This window comes from Poeciliopsis prolifica, unplaced genomic scaffold, assembly GCF_027474105.1.
Source record: "Poeciliopsis prolifica strain line A6 unplaced genomic scaffold, Auburn_PproV2 SCAFFOLD010, whole genome shotgun sequence".
Taxonomy (NCBI): Eukaryota; Metazoa; Chordata; class Actinopteri; order Cyprinodontiformes; family Poeciliidae; genus Poeciliopsis; species Poeciliopsis prolifica.
In genome coordinates, this window is record NW_026562385.1 from 3,475,597 (window position 1) to 3,494,675 (window position 19,079).

General features: G+C 37.5%; 1 protein-coding gene across 4 annotated transcripts in view; it reads left to right on the top strand.

The window, feature by feature from the left end:
• Positions 1-19,079, top strand: part of prkar1b (protein kinase, cAMP-dependent, regulatory, type I, beta) — a 63,722-nt gene that overhangs the window by 22,565 nt on the left and 22,078 nt on the right. For all 4 annotated transcript variants that reach the window (XM_055036062.1, XM_055036065.1, XM_055036064.1 and 1 more), the window contains 2 exons: positions 14,329-14,390; positions 17,733-17,779. In XM_055036062.1, the coding sequence (XP_054892037.1) occupies positions 14,329-14,390; positions 17,733-17,779 (109 nt within the window). The remainder of the gene's footprint in view (positions 1-14,328; positions 14,391-17,732; positions 17,780-19,079) is intronic.

Below are 19,079 nucleotides of genomic sequence, written 5' to 3' on the forward strand. Positions count from 1 at the left end.
GTTTTATAACATGACCATTAAAGTCTGTTTCACAAAGTTCCCCATGTTGACGTTTATTATATTAAACCCTTTTGATTCTTCCTAATAGTTATAGTGTAAGTGTAAAACTCGCTCACATACACTAGCACATAACCAGGCGCACATACCACCATTGCTTCAAAGGACAATATCATGAGGAACTTGTGTACACATGCGTGATGTGTCCACATGCACGCACACACACCCCCACGCACACACACACACTAATAAGAACATTCTCAAGTAAGCATGTCAGAATGTTTTCCCAGTGTGTCTGCTCCAGCTGGGAGTGTGGAGTCTTTGATTAACACACCATTCCATATGTCAAACTTTATGGCTCAAAGTTTTTGAGCTCCACCAGCCGCATGTGCGCCAATGCGTGCGTGTAGTCATTGCCTCCTCAGCTGCTTGGAAATAAAATGTTGCTGCATTGCAGACTTTTAATTAACCTGCTTTTATTCAGTGTTGGTTCCAGTTCCAGTTTGTAGCATTTATAGTGATCGAAAGGAATGTAATGAAATATAAAAATAAAACCTGAGGTCTTTATTTATTTATTTTTAATCCAGGGGTGTAATATTGCATGAATTTGTATAACCAATACTCATGGATACTTGCATTCTGATGAAAACTACCATCAATCATAGGAATCTCATTTGTAAGATCATACAAGTTTTTATTGCATGTCAAAAAGTTTCATGACAGAACATTAATAGATTAAGATGGATGAAAAGCAAATGTGGTAGTGATAACCAGCTGGAATCTTCAATTAGTAATGTCCATATTACTAGTGATAATTTGACTCAAAGAATATTTCTTTTTCTTTGAAGGTTACATAAAGTTGGTTATAATGCAGTTTTCCTTTGCTGTTGTCATAATTTACTTTTTTTTAAATTGTACTATTATCATTAAAGTTAAATATTACATATTCTTGTTTAAATAAAAGGGAAAAAGGACAAAAAAGGAAAACTAAAATGAAATAGAAAAGCATGATTAAGAAATGAGTTGACAAACCTTAGGGAAGTTTAAATGTATCAGAGATTGAAGCTTTATTAAAATCTTTAGAGATTTCCATGTATGCTTTGGGGTTTTGTTTGTGGCCTGGCAACAACCGGGTTGATAACGTCACCTTCAGGAAGAAAAAATAGGTGAACTGGCTCAGTGGACAATCTGAATGGAAACTCACAGTCACTGTTTTTGTGTCCAGCATACAAAGATCATCAAATACTGTCAACCTTTGCTCTGCAGTTTCTGGCTTTTCACCTTGTCTGAAAGCTGAATATTACATATATATATATCACAGCATTTGCTCTGTCCTCTTGTCAATCATCACACAATTTCTGTGACTATCAGGCAAAGAAAGGCTAAACTTTCCCCTTATTATTTTCTGCTGTGCCCCTGCCCTACATCCGTCACATCTCCAACTCAGCCTGTCAAAGATTTTGGTCTCATTCCAGGCATTACTTTGGCCTTGAAAAGCTCCTCCAGCTGCTCCCACATGTAAACAAATCTCTTGTTGGCATGGCTACGTCTCATAATAGATGTTGAAAAGTGGCATATGTATCAGGAAACATCAGTTCGGCAAAGTCAATGACACATTCTGAACTGACATGCTGCCTCAAGTTAACTTTGGCTTCTCTAAACTTTTAGTTGTCTGGATCAAATCAGACCAGCTCCATCAGAACTTAATTGTTACAGTAACTTTAAATTAAAAGCCGCAAATAAGCAAACGCCAAACCCTTAGAGGAATCTATGGTAATCTGTTCATTTTTCAGACAGTTGTTGGTTTCTGCAGTTGTATCTGAACATCTGTTTGAGTGTTGTTGCCAGCAGACTGGAGGAAAGGCCCGTCTATCTGCTGCTCATTTGCTGCCAGAATGACCTCATTATGACACGCCCTCACAAACATACATATTTTCTCAAGATAAGCTGCAAGCAGGTGTCTGATTTCACATTGTGTCCAGCCACCTGTTGCAGTAAAGATAGAGGTGTACAAAAATGCTCCTATCAGAGGAAATGATTTTATAACCTGCATACGTGATTTATGTGTTTAAGTTTCAGTAAGATAAGGAAATGCCCCAGATAAAAGTATAAATATTCAGATATCAGGAAGATAATGAAGTTAGGTGTCAGGCCTCAGCTTCTATACTGTGATGTATAAATAGCCATGTTGTCCAGGTGCAACTTAATTTGCTAGTTTATCTTTCATCACTTCCCCAAATTAAAACTAATTTAAAATATGTGCTTTGAAATGGACAGAGGAGGCACTATCACCTCTCCATAGAGCCTGATGTGTAACTACTTTCTTATCCAAATACAAATTTTGACATGAAATGAGACATCTGATAGTAATAAATTGTGTTTTCAAGGGCTTTGGTTTGCTTTTCTCTACACACCTCGATGATCTCCAGCTTTTCTTGTGATAAAACAAAGACCCATATTAACATATCAAGTTGTCTCCTACTGCCTGTCGGCAGTCTTCTATTACCCCCTACCACAAACCACTCTTGGGGAATAAAACATACTCTTAAAGTCTTGTTCTTTGTGTCCATATAAACAGTCTGCTAAGCCTGGATGAGGAAATTCTCCCAGAAGCGTTAAAAATAGCATTGCAATCTAGTTGCTGCACCCGTTATATAATGTAAATATGTTTCGAAATGGAAAAGCTTGTGGTTTTGATGTGATCGATGTTGGGTAATGATGGCATTACATTTTAAATGAGCATTAATCGTTTACTCCCTTTAAGATATTTCCTACGTAGGAAATTAGTTTAAAAATGACAGAAAATACTAGACATGGGACAATAAGTTGAAAAATAGGAAAAATGCTGTCTTAGGAAAAGAACACGTCAGTATCATTCTCCTTAGCATTTAACACTGTGGTCGCACATTATATGCAACACTGCTGCGCAAATATTGCTGCAGTAACTCAATAACATCACTTAGCATCAGGCGACATTAAGAAGACTCTGTTTCTGGGCTGATTAAGTTAGGCTCACCTCTACATGCTGGATACTTAAATTAAAATCAATGCTCATATTTATTGATACTACATTCCAAGCACATTTCTATAAAGATAATACCGCAGATGAAAATTTTCCTGTTGAATTCTTACTTTTTTCTACAGATTCTCACAATTTGTGTTTTTCTGGTACTTGACATGTATTTTTGCATGTCTATGAATGTGTTAAATTTTGACATCCAAGCTCTTTCATTGCCTTTTGCGTGTGTCCTCTTCAAATCCAACTAAATGAAGAAGTTATTCAGTCATTGTAGCTCAAGAGATATAATGTTCACAATGTAATGTATACACTACTTCACAGGGTAAATAATTAAATTCCTTATAGAAAAGTTTTTCTGAGATACATAAAGACAAATGTTGTTAAACTTTAAAGTAAAGTTACAGTGATGAAGAGGGTTTTAGAAGAGGTGCTGCTTCTTCATCCTGCCTGCTTTAATCCTCTAATTAACAAGCTGAGTAATGAGTTGATGAAGTGACTGATTAGTTGACCTTTGCCCCTTAAACTCTGACCTCTGCACCTTCATCACTAGGCTGTGCAGATTGACGGGGAACATCTTTAGTGTACTAGCGATGGGTGCATTAATGAATTAAACAAACAAGAGGGACAAGTTTGTTGCTTTATTAGAAGTTTATTGAATTATTCTGTGATAAGACAAAGCCACAAACAGGGTGAGAAGATGGATAGCCCAGCATTTAACCAAATCAGCTATCATTACCACAGCTGATCATTAATCTCTAGAAAAGGTAATGCCTGTTGTTGTTATCTTATAGCTGTTTTAGCTTCATATGGATAAAACAGGTAGCATTTCTTAATCTGTTGTAATGACATTAAAAAAGGAGTGCATCTATTCAAGATGGACTTAGGCTTTGACTTAGTCCTTCCTCTTGGAGTCGGGGGACAATTTGCAAATTCTCCCTTTCAAGCAGCACACAGAGGACAGTAAAACAAAATGCACAAGAAACAGACAGCAAACATGTATTTCTTGTTACTTTCTCCCTCTATATTCCCACATGCTCTTATGTGTACTTTTCCTGGAAGTCTGGTGGTCCTCTTTTTCATCTCTTATTATTCAGTACATTCTGTCTTTCCCTTGTTTCTGCTCCCCGTCTCTCTCTGTTTCCTGCTCATTCATGTCCGCGTCCACTCTCACCCATTCCCTCCCCCCATACTGATGTATATGCCCCTTGTCCTTGTCCCCTGCATGGCTTTGTGCTGCTGCCACAATGCCAGGGGCCAGGCAGTGAGGTCACTCACCACAGGAGAGCTGCAGGCCTCACTGAACCTCCACCATCCCCACCACCGTCCAGCGCACAGACAACTGACAAGCCAGCAGTTTTTACCTTCCCCAGATTGTCCCGTCTTTGATTCAGGTCTAGACAACTTCATCTTAACGCTCACACTGATCATTAGGTGTACATGCAAACATGTCATCAGAAGGCAGGTTGTATTGGACAAGCTGTATCTGTGTATGCTGTTGAACACAAACTCATATTTAAATTACAGCCAGTGCACACATGTAGACATAACCAAGTATTTAGATAGATTACTGAAAACTTTAGCTCCATATCATTCACCTGCATCGGTTTCTGTGTCAAGTCCTCAGAAACAAGTAAGAAGTGTGGCAGTATTTGTGTTTGGAATCTCTTTACACCTTTGTATTCTTTCCAAATGCACCCAAAACTGCACAGAAATATTATTTTATATTCCTGTGTATGTTTGTAATTTTTTTTGCAGTTTCATATTGTCTTTTTTCTTGCAGTATCCTCCAAACCTATACACACACCTTTTTTTTAACTTCACAACCAAAAACTTCAATCCATTTTTCTTGATGACAGGCCAACACAAAGTAGTGGAAGTGTAGTGACACATGTAAATGTGGTTTATCTCTACCACATTTACCCATCTTGAGACTGAAATCCTTACATCTATCTTTTCAAAATAGCACAAACTCAGTTGAATGACATGTAAAGTATCTATGGACATCAGTTTTCAAGTCGTGCCACAGCTTCTCATTTGAAAAGAACTGTAGACTTGACTTGACCATTTGAGCTTATGTCATTAGAGACATAGTCCAACTTTTAAAAATTGCTCAAGAGTCAAAAGCCAACAGAATATATTGCCTCTTAGGAGACAGAGTCCTAAGAGGCACCGGAGTAAGGAAAGGTAAACTTGGTAGAAGTCACTCATGCTAGTTGTGATCATTTTTATTTCATTTGAATGAATAAATCTGCTCTGTTTTCCTTCAGTGTGGGAACATGATGTTCCTGCAGTCCTTCTGTGTTTTTTGTAGCTCAATCAGGCCCAAATAACAAGCCACACACTGACCGGCATGCATCAGCTTGGGACAGAGCAACGTTGCATCTGACAAAACTGTGAGGATTGCCCCATGGCCTTCTATTGTATACATCATGTCTGCCTTGTCTATGCCACAGCGTTAGATTTCAGTTCACAGACACAGACAACGGTCTTGTTAAAGTGTGTTAATTCTCCCATGACTTACTCGTTGGTTTAATGGTGTCACTCTTAGAGGCACTCAGTCTGTTACCACGCCTGAGGACTTTCAGAAAGAAGCATCTCATGGTGCTTGTATTTCACATTTGTTGCACGTCATCATGTCGCCAATGTCTCCTGAAAAAAGTTGTTATTGCTGCGTAAGTTTCTTTTTCTAATATTGAAGAATCGCAAATAATTATAACTGGTTACATTTTTCAATTTACAACTGTGCAAAATTATTTAGTAAAGTCATAGATCAGTTAGATCAAATAAGAGGTAAAATTATTATTTTTGGCAGTGTTGGTGGCATCAATTCACTCACTGATTCCACCTCTGAATTACTGAAATTAACAGAATGAATGTTTTGGAGTGACCAAATAAAAGTTAATCTCCCAGCAGGACAATTACCATAAACAAAACTAACACTGTGTTAGATAAGGAGTTTCACACTTCGGTCTCAGCATCCTGAAACTTGTCTCAGCTTCTGAGAATAAAAATGTCCATTGGGTATGAATACTTCACCCATGGATACTTTACCCTCAGTCTTCTCATTTTACTCATTTACTCATCTATGTTTAATTGCCTCTTTGTTTCTTTCCTTCTCAGTTTCAGCATGTGAATGTGTTCCAGCAGGTATGTGTAATCTGCCACATACCTGTGTAAACACCTCGCAGGTCTAATTCCCTACAAAGACCAATTTACGTCCTGATCTGCTTCTTCAGTCCTTATCCCATTGTAGGTGTTGTCCTCTGAGCTGAGAATGACAGGTAATGAGGAGAAGGAAGAGTTGAAAAAAAGAAAAAAACACTTTCCCTCAAGATCGCGGCATTCCTTGTGATGTTCAGGAACATGTCAGGAAATGTGTGTGTTCTCCCTTTGAAGGGGATAAAGTTCTTGCCGCATACAGTACACTTAATATTTTATGTTTACTTTAACTAAACTTATTATATTTATATGCCTTGAGGTAAATGCTTTTCTTGATGTCTTCTTAATGGGCAAGGAAGAGGTTTTCTCTCTTGTTTTACCTCATTGCAGTGACATGTCTGCTGCAGACACATCAGAGAGGCAGAGGCTTAGTCCTGTCAGCACCTGATTCAACCTGACCCTTTTTGTCTCTAAGTGGAGGAAGAGCTCGCTTTTTCCTGCCCTGGGGCAAACAACAACAGAGAGCGGGGGGCATTAGGAAAGTGTGAAAATCCTTGATTGCTGAAAATGTGATATCGACTGACAGCATGAGGAGAAAGGTCCGAAATAGGAGAAGAGAAAAAAAGAAGTTCCTGTAAAGTTAAGCAACAGCACGGCAGTTTGGTGGTAAAGAAAAAAAGAGAAAAGGGAGAGGAAACCAGAGGAGAGGCAGCAGGACGGGGCCTGCTTGTGATGTTTTTAGTGCTTGTAAGCTGACATCATGCTTCACCAGCAGGTGGTGTGTGCTGGATCACAAGTGGGGATGTAAAACAGGCTTGTCGCTCTTGATACATGCAACAATGCGTTAAAAAGAGAGCAGAGTCTGGACTTATGTCATTACACAGCTACTAAGATAATTTACCACGTTATATAAGAGAAACATGCAAATCAAATTTGGATATGGCACCAGCTATATATCTTCATATATTTTTCTGCTGATAGATAAAATCTTTCTTTCTGTGCTTTTCCTGGACGTGTAAAAAGGGCGTTTCATCGTTTAGGAAGCTGGAAAGGCAACCAGAGGTGATAAGGCAGTTATTAGCCTTCTTGAGGTTGTTATTGGCAGGTTTGCAGGGTCCAAGGTGCTCAGTCTGGTATTTTATCTTGGGGCTCCTGATTTAACTTTGGCTCAAAGGTTTGAAGAAGGCTACTGTGTGAGTAAGCGTAGAATTCACTAGTTGCTCTCCCCACCTGAACAGGAACCTGTTTAGTAAAAATATAAATATGTTAAATATTTTGTCATTGTTGTATTAACAGCTCTATACTGTATGGAAAAGGACGTAAAGATAATAGTGTATAGTGTGTTTTCACACTATACACTGTCCTTTTCCAGCTGTTGTGTCCTTGCTTTTTTCCATGCTTGTGTCTTGGCTTGTGCCGTTCTTTCCTTCATTATGTCCTTCCTTCCTTTCTCAATTTCTCATATCCCTTCTTCTTTCCCTCTCTTGTGCTTTTTACCCCCTTTGACTTTCCTCCTTTCTTTCTGTTCTTGTTATGTGTCCTTTTTTATTTTCTTTCATTTGACTGGCTGTTTTTGTGTCTTGGTTTTGCTCTTCCTTTTTCTTCTCTTTCTTATATCTAGGCTCAAATCTTTTCTTGTTGCTCTTTTATGTTCATCATTCCTTATTTCTTTCCACCTTAACTTCTATCCTTGTGTGCTACCTTCACTCTTTCCTTTACGTCCTTCCTTCACTGCATTGTCTAGTCTTGCTAATACCATGTGTAAACAGCACCTGTTTTATAGGTGCTATAAATTCTTGGTGAGAATGTTTTTGTTTTATAACATAAAGAACTCGGAAGGATCAAAAGTTGAGTTTTAAAAAGTTTGGCATTTTTCTATGAAAAATAGAAACTATGTTCTATAAATAGTGGCAGTTGTTTTAAATATTTCTGATTTCTATGAAATTAGAGTTAATTTAAATTTACTTTAAGAAAGTGGCCTTAAACTGCTCCATTTTACAATATTACGAAGTAACAAGAAATTTGTAATTTAATTTGCCGTGTAGAAACATTAATTGTAAGTAAAGCATGCATAAAGCACAAATCAGAATTTTTTTTTTTTTCAGATGTCTTTTGTTAAAAGATAAAAGAAAAACTTAACTTATTCTAAGTAAAGTATAAAATAAAGTAGACAGAAGATACATTTTTTTTCTTCATTTTCTAACAACTATATTACGCAAGGTTTGGCACAAAGTGCCATTTGTTTTTTTTTTTTTTTTTTGGTCCTTAAAGAGCAAAAAAAACCCACCTTTGCTTTGAAAGTTATAAGATCAAGCAGCAGCACCAGTGACAGCGCTTGATGTGAAAAAGCAGAAACAGCACCTGCTTCTCTATAATCTGATTTAAATCCTTGGTCAGCAGCATCTCCCCACATGCCTTCGTTTCAAACATAAGTTTACATCACCTAATATGAATGTAAATTGTAGCAATTTCTGAAAGTATTATGACACATATTTAATTAAACAAAATTACTGTTTTGGACTTGATTCATTAATAAAAAGCACAGCATCCAAGTTTGCTCTGTTGATTAGTGCTATGATCACCCTCGTGTTAGTTTGGCATTTATAGCCATTATCTATTGATGTTAACTTAATGCAGCTTGTTTCCTACCTGACTATCTTTTTGTCTGTGAGTTGGTTTGATCATTGTGGTGCCTGTCATCTGGTTTAAGTAGGCGTTCAGAGGTCACTCAGTTCATAAGGCGAAAGCACTGGCCCTCAGGTGCTCTGGCTTTGCCACACACACATCCTGAGGCACATGTTCACACTTAAAAACAACAGGATGCGTTCAGGTTTACACCGCTATAAACAACAAGATCCAGGTGTGTGGCTCTCTGGCCTTTGTTTTATTCAACCACGATCTTTAAATATTATTACAACCTCTGTTTATAGGGATGAGACAGAAAACCAATAGTTTATTTCACTGTTTAAACTGACTTGCAGGTTGCAATTTAATAACAAGGGTTTTTGTAGGATCGAGCTCCAAATCCACGGGAATTAAGAATTTTTAAAAGTGAAAGTTGCCTTTCTCGTGTCCTTTTAGGACATCCTTTCCATCCATGTGTTTCTGGCCTTTATCAAGACAAATGTCCATTTCTAAACCTTATGGACCAACTCTTGTTATTAATAGAGCCTATTCCATTATATGGAAGCTGTAAGAATAGTATTATTACAGTGGAATTGAACTACAAAATCAGTTCATCTTTGATTTATAGTCTGCGCTGTGCATCTAAAATGGCCTAAAATAAAAATCAAATTATTCGTCCAGACATTTATGCTTAGACAAACCTGAAACTTTATGAGAAAATTATAATATTGTCATCTACTTCCATAGTCACATTTTCAACTATGTTTTTCCTCTGACGCTTTTGTATTAGAAACTGTTCCATATATGTTATTTCAATCAGCTTTATTTGAATAACTGGTAAAGATTTGGTCTTAGAAATAATGGTTGGACAAGTTTTGGCAATGAATATTGTGAAACTCTTTTGGCTAATCACTGTCTACAAGTAATTGAACAAATTAATTTTACATCTGGAAACAATAGGCTCCTATTCATAGTTCTGGTGTTCTTGTCAATAGAATTTGAGATAGATCAATGAAAGACATTTAAAAAAAAATAAAAACCCCACGATTTAAAGTAAGAACAATAAAGAGGTAATGTCTTCTTATTTTGTCAACATACTTGTCAAACATAAGTATTTAATAGTCATGAGTTTGAAATGCTGGATGAGGATTTGTCTATCTGACAGCCCTGAAATCCAGAGTTAAGACATAGTATCACCATCAGCCTTACAAATTATGTTGATGAAGAAAAATTGTATTAGCTGAAAACTTGTGCTGCTAAATATGATATCGCTCTAGTTTTGACAACAATTGTGTTAAGACAGCTTGATTTTCTCTTCTACACTGTGACTCCACACAGTCACTCACACCAAGTGAAATCCAAACCGATAAATCCCTAGATTTGTGTGAACATAACCATGTGCCTATTTTCTTGTTAACTTTGTTCTGATAAACAGTTGTTTAAGAAATGGGCTGCAGTTGTGATTTTTGTTTTTACCATTTAACACTCTTTGCATAGTCCTGAGTGGCAGAACAAAAACAAGGGGCAGTAGCCTTATAATGATTTTTTTTCTTTATAAATGTTGGTCTCCAGAATGAATAGGACCGCGTGCCGCAAGTTTTGATGTCATAAATATTTCCACGGAATGATTCAACACTTTGTAATTATTTTTTTCTCCCTATTTTCTGAGCATCTCACTCTATCTGTGTTAACAGGGTATCTGTCTACATGTAAGGATGTTGTTGCATGTGATTACTTGAAAGGTCATATAACTGAAAATGCAGTTTGAAAGCAAAATGATTGTACCTACACTAACAGGATGGCTGAAGGTGGTGTGAGTTGGTTGTTCCATGTGGGTAACTTTGGCTTTGTGAGCACAAATTTGAACTGGACATTAAACTGCAGCTCTTAGTCAGCTCTCATGAAGCTGTTTTCCAGCTAACTTTTTTTTTTTACCTCCACTTATCAGTAGAAGTCTAATTTATGTTTGCTTGGCCATATTTGTGAATTAAGTCAAGCCTTAAATGTTTTGCTAGCTAATTGTAACAACTGTCAAAGAAATATCTGCATGTAGTTGTGTGGTATTCATGGTGAGCTGCCACTTAGGTTTTTGAAAATGTGCAGAAAACTCTTGATTCTGGATAAAGTGTAGTTAACGGGGGCTTTTTTAACATTCAGGAGCATATAAACCACAAAAAGATGTTTCAAAATTACCACATTAATAAAATATGCAGTTTGTTCTATATGCATATTAGACAGCTTTGTTTGTTTTTGGTCTGTAGTGGAACTTCTCAAATCTCAGCCCATCGCCTTTTTCTTGGTATTGTTTATGCTGGCAAAACAAAGAGTATTGTGCAGAATCGGCACAATCAGCACAACGAATTGGAATCAACAGTGGCAGTGAAAATTACTCCTTCAGGCCCTCATGGCATAAACACAGCCAAACCAGTGGCACGTCGCTGCCAAGCTGAGACACGGCCTGAAAAACAGGGAAGTTCCCAATACGCGGTGAAGCTGTTGATTGTTCTGCTTATTACAAAATCTCTTCCACCCAAACGGACTGATGAGTCTGGATTGGCTGTTTTAGTCAACATTCTGCGGGTCATTTAGAAACCCAAAGAACAGGCGGCACGCGGCAGCGTCAAAGGGACTGTTTGGTGCTAATGGAATAATGGCAGCGCCGTCTGTTGACATAGTAATGTAAAAGATAAGCTGTTTGCTGCTGAACAAATAAACAGCTGTGCTGCAAGAGAGACTGGAGGAGGGCGGCGGAGTAGGAGGTGAAGGAGAGAGGGCGGCTGTCACTGCCAACCTGGAATAACAACAAGCAATCCAGCCACAATAAGCAAGCCTGATTAGACTTCATTAATGACTGAAATGCCCCGAGCTAAAAACTATATTATGAGTGTTGCAGAACACTAATAAGCTATTGTGGAGGGCAAAAATAAAATGTTCCTGTCCCTCTTTCACATTACATGCATAGATACACACACTTGTTGTAAAGTGCAAGTTGCAACAGCAGGCAACAGTATTTTAGTCTGGCATTATGAGTAGCTTCACAATTTGCACATTTTTAAATTCTTAATTGATTAATCCTTAATGCCATTGTGCACACACTATATGTTTGAATTTGGTGATATATGATTGTGTGGGTCAGGGACTTTACGGAGGTTGCAAATTGGAAAGAACTTTATAGCCTCACTACCATCATCACCATTCTTTGCTGGGTGTCTTTGCCTCCCTGTTTTTCTATCTGTCTCTGTCTGAACAGCACATCCATTGTTGGTTGAGTTACTCTGCCTTTTCATAAGGTCAGGCGGGAGCAACAGGTAGCGGAAAGGACAAGATTAATCACTTCTTCTAGGACACATGGAGAGGGGGAATGGACAGAAGGGTGGGGAGTAAAGTGTTGGGCAGAAATGAATCAAAGGGAAGAGCAGGGGGGCATTCAGAGAGTATAGGAAGGGAGAAAGGTGACTGAGAATAGAGAGGTGGGTGGAGACAGGGGGAAGTAATTACCATCATGACTTTCTTTGTTGTACTCTCTGATGCATACACTAAATGGATGCAGAGAGGTGGGGCACTGAAAGAAAGAGGTGGTCAAGTGTAATTACTTAAAGTCAGGTTTGGTTTTCTTTGTTGCTCTTGCAGTTTATTGATGACACACTCTCGATGGCTTTGCATTGAAATTAATTGCCAGCCTTACAAAAGGGAACATGACTCTTGTCTGGCCATTTGTTGTCCTGGTTTTATCCAGAACATTGTTGCTTGTACTGACTTCATTTTTTTTCTTAAAAAATGAATCATTCTGGCTCAGTACAAATCATCCACAGTGAAGAATGTGGTTTTTAGTGTGATCTTGTGGTGCTTAGGTAGCTTACATTCAGTGATGTTGAGTTTCAAATAAGCCAGATGAGGAATGATTCTAGTGACCAGCCTAGTTCTCAGTTTAAAAAATAAACCAAAAAACTTAGTTTCATCTTTAGCTGAGACCTGAAACTGATTGCCCCAAGCTCCTTGCTCAAGCAGTCACACCAACCACAGGTGGTCACAGATGTGAGGAGAACTGAGGGCAGTCCTGCAGATGTTGCTCTGACTAATCCCCATCAAAGTGTTCGAGCTCTTGTGTCATCTTGCCATTTAGGACGTTTTCATCAAAAATCCCTGTCTACAAGTTTGTTGTTGTTGTCCCAATGTGTGTTAATAGTGTGCCGACATGCAAAGCTGCACCAACGGCTTGCATTCAATTTATAACTTCTTTACATGTTGTATGGTGGTTGTTTATCTTTTTATTTTTGGGTTTCTACACTTCAAAGAGCAAGCATGATTTTTTTGTGCTTGTGTAAGTGTTTCCTCCAGTGGGTGTGTGTGTGTGTTTGTGTGTATATGTGAGTCAATGGCCAGCTGCAATGTACTGGCCTTACCTGTGGGTGCATTTGGCTGAAATCCACTTTCTTAAGTCTGTTTTCTATTCTGTGTCACATAAATAAATACCAGCATGGTACGTTCCCTTCCAAACCACTCACTGACATCCTTAGATCTCCACGTAACAGCTGTTGACATATAGTTCCCCCCCCCGTCCTGTGTTTTATGTGTATTTTGTGTGCTGCAGGTCAAGAAGCATGCAGTTACCCCTCTCCCACACATAATTTTGTCCAAACCTGTGTTTGGATTATATGAACTCAGATTCAGACATACTGGCTTAAACATGCAGATTCAATGAAACACACACACACACACACACACACACACACACACACACACACACACACACACACACATAGAGAGACATAACTCAGAGCAAGCTCAAACTTGCCCCAAATTCACAAAGACACAGTTTTTGTCTTTGATAAAATTGATCTTTGTTTATTGTTTTTTTTTCTTGTATTTTTTTTCTATAAGACAAATGATATGCAACTGATTACTTATAAAAATACACCCTGGAGGGGAGAGACACCCAGAGAGGAGGATAATGTCTTTTGTCCCATCACATTTCAACAGTGGCGCTCTAATCTTCTGAGGCCTCATGCATTTAAACTGTGTGATTAGCAGCCGTCTAACAGGCGCTTTTACCTGGCGGGCTGGAGCAGAAATCGGGTACTTGGGTTCAGTTGTCATTTTGTTTGTTTTTTCTGTGCCTCTGAAGGAAGATGCTCTCAGAGATACGCACTTTGATCATAAGCTGAAACAAAACAGCCATAAACTGGCCCACGTACTGTACCTGTATTGTGCAGAAATCCAGACTTAGTGGCGGAAACATTTGACTGCCTTTGATGGATTTCTCATATGACAACCATAACAACTTATTTCACAAATGTTAATTCATGAATTGTGAAACTGTATTTGAGTGGGTTTTTTATGATCGCTTTAACTGGGGATAGTGTGTATTCGGTCGCATTCAGAGAATGATGAAAAACATTCATGTTGCAAGTTTATGATGCAGTTTTGAAAGTGTTGCATATGGAATTTATAATGAAATCAAGAAATACAATGTACAGAATGAAAGCATGTGTGTTTTAATTGTTTCCTTTTTTCCTGTTTCTCTGCAGTGACATATTCGATGCCATGTTCCCTGTCACCCACATTGCAGGGGAAACGGTCATCCAACAAGGTTAGTACAAACAATTTGATTGGAAAATATTTTGTTAAAATATGATTTTGTATGACAGGTTGAGAACATTTGCATATGTGTGTTGCACAAGTATTCTAACTCTGGAACGTTTTAATGTTTGATCATGTTGGGATTTTGTGGGATGAATGAAAACAAAACACTGAATAGTTGTGGACATGTTGAAAGCAGGGTTTGGTAATAAAGAAATATTCCTAAACTTTCAGCATCTCATAGATCATAATTAATGATGTGAAAATGGAAAGATAATGGCACAACTGCAAACCTACCAAAACATGGCCACCCACCCTATTGACTTGATCTATCAAATCTGTTTTTATGAAAGTTGGATAAATAAAAAACACTTCTGAAAGAAAGTCAGAAGACATGCACATATTGAAGGCTACTGCAAATGTTCTGCCTTCTAGTCTCTGATTCCAGACTTAAAGCAGGGTAGGGGATCCGTAATATGGGTTTTCTTCCACAAGCACTCAGCTGGTGGGCGTAAAAGTAAGGAAATAACGTGCATAGAAGTTTACCATTATTTTTGATTCATGTAGCACCTTCCAGACAAAAATCAGTTTCACAAAAAAAAAAAAAACATTTCAACAAATTAAATTAGTCATGATGTAAAAAAAATTAAAAGTTAAAGGGATGTGAAAACTTTTGTGTTTTTGATGTACTTTCCCATATTAGTTCTTTTAAATCACAGAATTCTAGTCGAGAACAATAGGTTTGAAATTTTTATGAAATTAGAATGACGACTGGCGATGAACAATGTACAGAATCTATTTTAGTGCTAGCTCCTTGATATGATAATAGATGGTCTATTATCATAAACTTGAACCACTAAACCACTTAAATGGAAAGGAAGCAATTAAGACACCACTACTTTTACTGATTATCCACAATAGATTTATCTCAAAGTATACATCAGTTGCACTGCCACCATTGACCATGTTTATTTTTTTCTTACCACTCCCTTTTCCCCTCATTGCCCTATTCACACATTCCTCTCAAACATGCACCACTTGCTCCCACTTGCTTTACAGAGAAACCTGCACAGTAATCATCCCTAGCCTTGGAAGAAAAACAGACCAGGAGAACCAGACTGCGTGTTTTTCTGTATTTCCCTCTTTGAAAATCCTATCAAACACAGACATTTAATCACATATTTTTAAAACACCAAAAAACACACATTCTTGACAATCCCCCACTTTAGATAATGTCATGTTTACACCTGCACAAAATCACCTGGTGTTACAGCTGTAGAGTACTCAAAAAAAAAAAAAAAAAAAAACGGAAAAAAAACTAAAGAAATCATAAACAGACACTAAGTGAAGGATAACTGCTGGTGCCTCCCACCTACCTCTTAAAACAGCTTTTGGGAGTATATCAGCCCTAATTTGGTGATAATAAGTCTTACTATGCAGGGCCCCCTGACCCAGACAACCCATTCTTATATACACCAAAAGTGCACTGTATAAAGTGCTGATGTCATAGCTAGTGTTTAGACTACTTTAGTGCTTCAACAAAACCAACCTTACTACTAGCTACTTATACTATATAAACCCTACCCAGGATTTAAAAAATAAAACTATGTATTGCACTATTTTTTCATTTTTAGTAGATTGAGATGCTAGTAAAATTGTTAAATGTAGCCTGTTTATAGATGACAGAAATTAATCAAAATTTCTGTAGTATTATGACTTCTGTATAAATGTCTCAATTAAGACGCACACTAATAAAGCTGTATCCAATAGTGAGCTATAAGTTGCTTGTGTCATTAAAGCGTGCATGTTTTTCAATATTAATAAATGCAAAACGATTGAAACATACTACTACTTAATCAATTATTCTCTTAATATTATTCTTCTAAACCATTAATATTGGTACTTTGGGTATAACAGCAGCCTGGAGATCAAATACATAACACATGTTGTCCTTTGGTTCATTATTAGTATATATAAAAATTAATCTGTTGAAACAAGGCCACATGAGGTATCTCAACTTGTGTGAGGACGTATATCTGTGTGTGTTTGTGAGTGCAGGTTCTGGTTAAATATTTGCCTGCACTCTCAAGTGAAAGACACAAAACAAAGGGCTGGCCACCAAAGTGATAAAAGACAGGAAGAGTACAAGAAAAGACAGACACAGTTAGAGGAAATTGAAAGAGGGATAGATGAGATGAAAGAGAGAGAAAGAAGAAAAATTATGGCAGGGCCAGGTTGCAGCAGGTTTGCCAGAATATGTGTGTGTCCATGGCTCTTTAGGGTCTTTTCAGGGGTAGGCTTTCAGACAGACAACGAACATTTCGTGTGACAAATAGGGCACTATGATTAACAAGCCCTCCAACCCTCCCAGAATTAATTAGCCCTGTGAACTTATGTGAACTTTACTCACATGGTCCTCTCCACACTTTAAGTCTTCAGGTAAACTTAGATCAAAAATACACTCAAAGTTGCATCTTACTTGTGCCAAAAGGCTGCAGTTCAAAATATGTCTCATTTACTCACTTTGCCTACTTTTTCTTCTAAATGTTTTACTGTTTTGTCCAGAGATGCTTTTAGAATACATCAATCACATACCCCATTCCTCTCTTTGAGAGTTTACCTTAAAAGCACAGCTTTTTTTTATGACAGTGATGCAATTCGACCACATTTTATGGATTGAATGTTGCTTTTAAAGTATAAATATAGTTTTCAGTAATATAAAGACCATAATGAATGAAGCAACCACCTGTAGTTAGACACTGTTCTCTTCCAACCCACTGAGGTGTTAAAGCTTTGCATGTTCAGACACTTATGTTTCAAAGTTTCCGCTATTAAACCAAAGTAATGAATACTGTCATTGCTGCAACTTTCTGCTGGCAAGAGCACATTTGCACAAAGTTATTGGCATGGCCTATGAAATACGTATTCTCAATAAGGCAGTAGTACTTTTAGCACTACCCAGAAGCTCGAAGTCATTTTATTTATAAGGACCTGAAGTACTGGAACTGTTCTTTCATTTGTTTTATTTCTTTTTGGGAAATAAACAAATCAGACAGACCTTCAATTTTGCATTGTTATTATTTTAAGAGTTAAGTTATTTGTGTCCTTTGGTATTTTTAAACAATTTTAGTTTAAAATTATAGCTCAATTTGGATACGTACAACAGTAAGATTCAGTTTTACTCCAACAAGTCTGCATTTGAGTCCAGTCCAGACCTACTACTATCTAATATATAATTCAGGATTTATTTGTCAAGAACCTTGTATAGGAAATAACAAAGTAAGCTAGATTGTATGCCTGTTAATTTTTTTTTTTTATTGCTACTAACTAATGATTCCTCTCTCCTTTTCAGGTGATGAAGGAGACAACTTCTATGTGATTGACCAAGGTGAAGTGGATGTAAGTGTCTGGCACACACAAACACACAACCTCAAGCAAAAAGCTGCTGTCCGAACAGCAGGAACATGTGGATGAGATGGTGATAAAATGTCACAAACATCTCTGATAATGTCTAGATGTCTTTGAAATGTTGAGGCAAAATTTTTACAGGTTGTTTATCCCACCCAATTTAGCAGTGGGATAAACACTGTTAAATGTAACATATGTTTTACACACTAATTAGATACACTAATTAGAATTTTTTTATCTCTTTGCAAAACTCTGTTTTTTTGTTTTTTAGCTTTAATACCGTGAGGTTAAGGTTGTAAGAGACTAGTCACTTTTAGATAAGTTCGTAGTAATTTTTAAATTATTAAAACAAGTTTAGCTCTGATATTAGCGATTTGCACAACTACCATTGCAAAAACAGCAGTGTCATGTGTATTCTTAGAGAATGCAGATCTTCACATTGTGTCAAAAACTTCCAACATGTGACATGTTCAGTGACAAACAGAGCTTAAAAATTGAAAAAGTTAAATCGGACCTTTTGGTGTGATACATTTAGCCTTCCTGTTATCTGTTGAAAGGGATGCTCTCTTCCAACCATCGTTGAAAATACAGTTTTCTTCGAAACACCTTTTTGTATCTCTGTGCGTCCTCTCACTTAGTCAATTCTTCTGATATTAAAAGAAAAACAGACAAAAAATATATTCTAAGGTATTCCAGTTGGAATTTTACCAGTCAATTTCCATTCCCCTCTTTTTAAAGATAGTTCGTAAAACAAGACTGTGACCCGGTTTAAGAAACCTTACTTCTCCAGTCATGTCACGACAAAATTGCACCCCTGCAGATGAGCTGGTTTGTTGAGCTGCCCTCATGTTTTGTCCTCTTCAAAGTCTGGTTCTGGTCTGATGACAATCTGAACATGGCGCTTCAGAGGTGAGCGCCCCGTGACGGTTCCCAAATTGAGAAGATCTATTGTCTTTGCGAGCCTGACACCAACCGATAAACTTAAGTGGAGAGATAAAACAGGAGCTGATGGAACGTTAAACAGGAAGTGACCTTATCAGTTTACAGCAAAAAAAGCTGGATAAGAGAAGAGAGGCAGGTTGGTGAGGTTTTTTAAAGGTTTCCAACATCAGGAATCCATCCTAAATTGAAAGTAGGAAGCAAAGCCCTGAGATGGTGCCTTGATACAACAACCACAATTTAAATGGCTTCTAATCTTGCTGTTTTGACTGGCATTGTTTCACATTGACTTATTGATGTGATTAGATAAGTAATCTAAACTATACTGAGATTCATGTGAAAGAGAAGTGAG